Source organism: Protomyctophum bolini (genome assembly GCF_963924005.1).
Source record: "Protomyctophum bolini genome assembly, chromosome: 14".
Lineage (NCBI taxonomy): Eukaryota > Metazoa > Chordata > Actinopteri > Myctophiformes > Myctophidae > Protomyctophum > Protomyctophum bolini.
In genome coordinates this window covers 30,088,344-30,094,995 of record NC_137875.1, presented here as the reverse complement: position 1 = coordinate 30,094,995, position 6,652 = coordinate 30,088,344, and the positions used below count along the sequence as shown (strand labels likewise).

General features: G+C 40.8%; 1 protein-coding gene across 1 annotated transcript in view; it reads right to left on the bottom strand.

The window, feature by feature from the left end:
- Positions 1 to 5,645: 5,645 nt before the first annotated feature.
- Positions 5,646 to 6,652, bottom strand: part of LOC308328843 (cartilage acidic protein 1-like) — a gene marked incomplete at its 3' end in the record, with an annotated part of 38,881 nt that continues 37,874 nt past the window's right edge. Inside the window, exon 15 of the mRNA XM_080782951.1 lies at positions 5,646 to 5,677. Within this exon, the coding sequence (XP_080639077.1) occupies positions 5,646 to 5,677 (32 nt within the window). The remainder of the gene's footprint in view (positions 5,678 to 6,652) is intronic.

The following is a 6,652-nucleotide window of genomic DNA, read 5'->3' as shown; positions in this document are numbered from 1 at the left end:
GCTATAGTATGCCGTACGATATGGGCTATAGCCCATGGTCCAAAATGATGAGAAATGAGGATAACTTTTTTTTCAAAATTTCAAAAAACATGGGCTATAACCCATGTTTATACACCACCAGTGCTTTCTTTTGGCTTTGTGACACTTTTGCCTGTTACTTGCATGTGAATAGGCCTACAGTCCAATCAGCAGTACAATCTACAATCTGCACATTATGACATCATTCTCACATCTAATTAACCTTTACCCTATACATACATTGCCTATATGAAATGAGCAGATCTACCAGATCACAACATTGTGAGCTCAAGGTTCCTTTATGTATGTCTCCCGAAGGAGAAATTTGTCTTGGACACAAGGACCCACCCTGCAGCATCTATTATTACATTGGAGAAGTGGTACCCAAAAGTGGGGAGTGTTGGCTGGGAGGAGGAGTAGGACTAAGGACTATACGTCCTCTCTGGGGGGTGGGGGGGGGGGGTATTACCTGTCAGTGGGGAGTGTTGGCTGGGAGGTGTCACGATCAGAGTCAGAGGTGTAGGATAGACACCGGGCAGATCGAATGCGAGGAAAAAAACAGGAACAAAGGCAGGAACACGAGGAGACTTGGAATAAAACAAGAACTAGGAGCACAGAGGAAATACTAGGAAATACAAGGAAAAACCAGGAGCTAAATAAAAGGTGACTTACATTTACGAACGAACAAGGAACTACAAACACAAGAGCATTCTAGACACAGGTGAACAACTGACAAATCAACACAGGGATTGGCTGGGGGACTAAGAGGACACAGGTGGAAAACAAAGTCACAAGGTTAGACAAGGCAGGTACAGAACTACAGGGGCATACAGGAAGGCACAAAACAAGACTACAAAATAAAGGTGCACAGGTAAAAGTACTACCTTGTCAGTGGGGAGTGTTGGCTCGGAGGAGGAGTAGGACTAAGGCCCTATACGTCCTCTCTGGGGGGGGGGGTACTACCTGTCAGTGGGGAGTGTTGGCTGATGAATGAATATCAACATCCTAATTAATACAATCTAATACTGGGGGGTCAAATTATGACAGGCAATTCCTGCTGTCAAAATATGACCCCCCAGTCAAAAAACACTGTGTTTGAAGTAGACACTCATGCTTTCACTCAAGGTGTGATTTTCAATTTCCGCAATTTCTGCAATTTTCAATTTTCGCAATTTCCGCAATTTGAATTTTCCGCAATTTTTCCGCAAAACTCCGCAATTCCTCCGCTATTTTTCCACAATTTTTCAAAAACCGATGGGCTATAACCAATTTTTCCGCAATTTTCCGCAATTTTTCCGCAACACTCCGCAATTTGCTAATGTTTCTCATCCTCCGCAACACTCCGTAATTTGCTAATGTTTCTCATCCTCCGCAACACTCAATTTTTCCGGTAAATTGAGCAGGGCACTGCAGGGAGTTGAACCCCGTTCCGGTAAACCAGAAGTACGACACCAGTGCCTTAGCTTTTGTGTATTCAACTATTTGGGTAACATGTGAGCTTTATCCTCTAATCTAATTCATGGGCCTGGATTTATTTATTTTTTAACTCACCATCTCCCGATGATGTGGCAGGGTTCTAACACACTGAGCCACTGGCTCCAGACAATTCAAACTGCTTTTTTGTTTCTTTTGTTCTTCTGTGAACTCATAACGTTTTTCACTCAGTGAGATCAGCCAAAGAGTCAAAAAATGCTTACATTGAATGAATATAACCAATAGCTGACCTTTTTTGTAATTTTAAATTTTTATTGATAAATCGAGCAACAGTGGGGCTAGGATCTCAAACCAGAGACATGTAACACAACATATTCAAGAATAAAATAGTTGAATTCATAATCCTCTCATTGATCAATTTTTATCCAACAATTTGTATTTCATCTGATAAAATTGGTACAGATTTGTATTTTTTAATGCACAATTGCACAGTACACATTTACATCTTCTGCCTACAGAATGTGTGTGTGTGTGTGTGTGTGTGTGTGTGTGTACGCGCGCGAGCATGTGCACGTGCACGTGTACATGTGTGTGTGTGTGTGTGTGTGTGCGCGAGCGTGCGCACGTGTGTGTGTGTGTGTGCGTGTCATTGTGAATCAGAAATTTTGTGAATTCGATATCGGTGCACTCGTTTTCGTGCCGGGGCGGAACAAGCAAGAGGCTTTGTGTTCCCCGACAGCTGGCAACAACAATATAGCAGCTAGGCTAGTTAGGCTAGTGGTTCGAAAATGGATTCAAACGAATAAAAATAATAATATTATTACATGTTGTGATTATTTCAGTCATGTGTGGGGAATGACATTATTGCTACGCGACTCCTCGGGTTCTCCCCGGCTTCCCGACTCTGCAACATCGTGGCTCCCACTAGGCCCGGTTGGAGCCTACAGAAGCCGCTGTGTTTCCTAATTTTCGGACAGTTGGAGGGGGGCCGTCTCAAGCCAACGTGAGCCACGAACTGTGCCACAGAGTCGCTACACCAAATGTTGCGAGGGGGAGTGAACTTGAAAACGAGCGCTCCATTTTCGAATTCCCTGAATGTTCCCTTTCACTGTAACGTATACACACACGCATGAGTGTATTTTATACACAGTATATTGTCGCTGTCGGGCAAAAACCTCATATCTCCACATTTTTCATGAATGAATGCTTATATTTCCTAAAAGTTTTGGACATGCAATGATGACAGTACTGTGACAGTAGTATAAAGTATGTATATCTTTCCCATGATGTGTGTGTGTGTGTGTGTGTGTGTGTGTGTGTGTGTGTGTGTGTGTAAATAGTGATGCATGGTGCATGCGTCTCCATTTCACGTATTCATGGGTAACTGGCATCTTATGTGTAGCCAACATACTTCTTCAAATAAGTGTTAAATACCTCAATATTCTGAATGCTAAAGAGTGTTTGTTGAGTAAATAGAAAAGGCATTTTCAAGACGGGATACCAATCTTATCCAATCAGGGGAGGCCTACAACTCACATGGGATACAGATTAAACAAGACAAGTTGGAAGGGACGACACAAAAAAATTAGCATACAAAATTGGAACTGGAATAATATAACATTGAAGCTGAAAAATGGGTACTCTCTCCTGATATGCTGAAATTGGCAACCCGCCTGAAAATGTATTTTTCGGTTTATTAAAGAGCTGGAGAGACGGGGAGACTCTGAACTACTGAACAAACACTCAGCAATGATTACTATGAGAACATAGTGCACTGAACACTCAATTCACTATTTACCCTATACCTTTAACTATAAATCAGCATTGAGGATTTTTGCTCTGTACTTTCCCCTCTGTTGTTACATGACACACAATTACCATTGGGGCCAGATTCAGGAGGGAAATTTACGACCAGGTCTAAATTAAGTGCGTAAATGAGTGTGTATAATCCATACGATCAATCTCACATGTCATTCACCAAAGGTTGTGTAATGGCTTCATTTATGCGTATCACAGGTGTATCTCATTTCGCCTGGTGTAATAGAACATCCACACCCATTTAACGCCATATAAGGCAACAGGAAATATCTTACCTCGGGTGATAAACGTCATATCGCAGCCTGCATAATGCACAGATCTCCAAGCGTATAACAGTGAATCACTCCGAGACCATGGGCTATAGCCCATTGTCTCGAGAAGACATACTATAAGAAGACATACTAAAGTATGTCTGCCGATCACACGGTGATCCGTGATGCATCACACCACATGAACTTGTAGATCTTGTATCTCGCAATGTCAACTGACTGAACATAATAAAGTAGGCCTAGTCTATTCTTATAGTCACTTATAATGCAGCGTTCTCTAGTTAATTAATGTATTTAAGTTCAACCTCAAGACCAAGGCTATACTTGGCAACTACATTATAAAAGCCCTTTCTATTGAACAATTGCTCACTCACCTTACAGCGGTAAAAAAGATATATCCAATATATTGTTTTTATCAGAGCTGCTTTGAGGGGAAGTCCGTCTTACTATCATATCATCACTATCGTCTGTCTGAATGCCTGAGGAATGGATTTGTTCTGGACACGTAGCTATTTCAATTTTCAACCATATTGTAGCCTATCCTTCCTAGTCAGAGCTATACTAGTATGAATGGTTCATTTGATGATGTCGTCAATAATATTAAAATTATTTGCGGGACATTTGGAGTTAGTTGCTACTTGGCATGATGGACGTTCGGTGCCAACTCTGCAGAGGCATGTTGTTCATGATGAGGTCAATATAGTAGCCAATTAATACCACGAAAAGATGTGGCACATTATTCTGTGCCCAGCGAGGCAACCGGCAGCGACATTAAAGCATGATCTTACCTTTGGAGGACAGCACTGTCTGTCAGACTGTCAAGTGAACCATAGAATATGCATAGGCAAGTATGCAAGCTGCGCAATTACATTTTGGCTACATAGATATAGGCTATTTTTTTATGTGCTGACCAATGTTGGGGACATATAGGGGACATATAGGGGACATATAGGGGTGTAACGATATAGTAACTGCATCGAAACATCTAAATTCAAGAATCGAAGTATATCGAAATGAAAACAGCAACATTGACTATGTATCGTATCGTATCGTTTTGCAATTGAAATAATCGGTATCGAATCATTTTTCTATGCAATTATAATCGATTGTATCAATACTACATTTTTGTGTGGTATGAGAAAAATGAAAAAGAGGGGTTTAATTACTTAATTAAAAAAATGACAATGTATTTAAAATAGTTACTGTATCGATTTCAAATCCTTGAATCGTATCGTATCGTATCGCCATAATGAACCAATATCGTCCATGTATCGTATCGTCAACCATGTATCGTGATACGTATCGTATCGCTGTTAAAATGAATCGTTACACCCCTACCTACATATTGTATTTGAGGTTTGTGACTATTACTAAATGCATTTACGCTTTAATCACTAACCCAAGTCAGGGGAGTCACTTGACTTGAGAATGGTCGTAGAATACGCTCAAAGTCACAGCCAAAAGAAAATGAATTCCACACGTCGTAAATGTCTGTACGCTAAAAATATGAGCGTAAATTGCTTCCTGAATCTGGCCCATGTTCTTACCACACAAAACCTGAAGTCTGGTCTAATCCAATGATCCACAGCATCCCAGCAAACCCACAATCAAGAATGAGAGTGACAGAGTGTACTCCACAAAAACCCTGAGCAATCAATTTAACTCTAACGAGAGTGAGAGACGTGACCTGCGAAGGGTCCCTTCTTGTAACACCAGCCAACCCTCACAGAGCTAAACGTAGCACTCTAGGCTGTAGCGGCATCGCACGAGATCCGGATGGAACCCTCGACAAGACATGTCTCTAAATGAAAGTTGTCCTCTGCAGAGCCGCTAAGGTAGATGAGGCAAATATTGACTGTTTTATCCGTGGAACTGAGTCAAATAAGAATATGAATGCTTCATCTCCTACAATTCCAAGTGCTTGTCAGGGTGGGTGGGGGGTTTCTTTTTTTTTCCTGTGGGGGTCGTGGCCCACTACTACTGTATACGGCTTATGTATCTTTTCGACTACAAGAACTAAGTGAACCGCGTTGTGCCGTTGGGCTTTATTATTTCAGGGGTTCTGGATCTGTGTCCATCCATGATGCCCTACGGCTCGGTGTCAGATCAGACGAGGTTCTCAGAACCTAATTTGGACCCTGCTCAGGAGAGGCAGTATAACACACCCTGAACTCAGAAGGTATCCTTTCAAAAACGTTTGGAAAATAGTGTGAATGTAGAATAATCATCGCTGTCGGGCAGAAATCCCTTATCTACATAATGTTCTAACTTTTTGTATTCTTTTTTTTTTTCAAGACCTGGGGCCGTTCTATAAACGTCTTCTGAATCAGATTATATCAGTGGTGATCAAACCTTTTCTTCATGTACTCAAAATTGTATGAATTTGGCTGCCGATCCCCATCTCATAATATATTGTGCCACGCAAGCAAAGATTTTAGTTATAAACGTATATATATATATATATATATATATATATATATATATATATATATATATATATATATATATATTCAAAGATTTACACAAATCTTTACAAGCTTGTATATCTGCTATTTTTTAATAGCAAAAGTATAAAATAATGGTTAAGGTGATTAAAATCTAAAATGACACAGCTTTCCTGGTCTTAAATGAATGGGTTAATGCGCTACTACAGGGTCACGCTAAACAAAAGCTTCATAAGTAGCAGCTCTACAAGCCCCACAAGTTTTGACATGCAAGTTGCGAGCTTGTTGATCTGCTACTTTTGCCATTTTTTAAATTTTGAATCCTGAAAAGCAACAGTTTTTCAGGACATATGAGGTTTTCACCCGACAGAGGCGATATATATGAGCTCACGGGTTTTTTTCCTAACATACGGCCCACAAATTTAGGGGTGGTTGTAGTTATAATGCGAACATAAACAAAAAGACAGAAGTCACAGAACTTTCACAGGTTGTGTAAAGTCTCAGGTTATTATGGAAGGTTCTGGGGGTGAACCCTTCATAGTCAAAAAGAGCCATTAATGACTTGGCCTTTAGTTTATGTCCCACTGAAATAAGTGTCAGGTGATGACATGAGAGCTCGGGGCAGGCGTGACACGGGTACTTCTGTTCTGAACACCCGTAAGCTTCCAG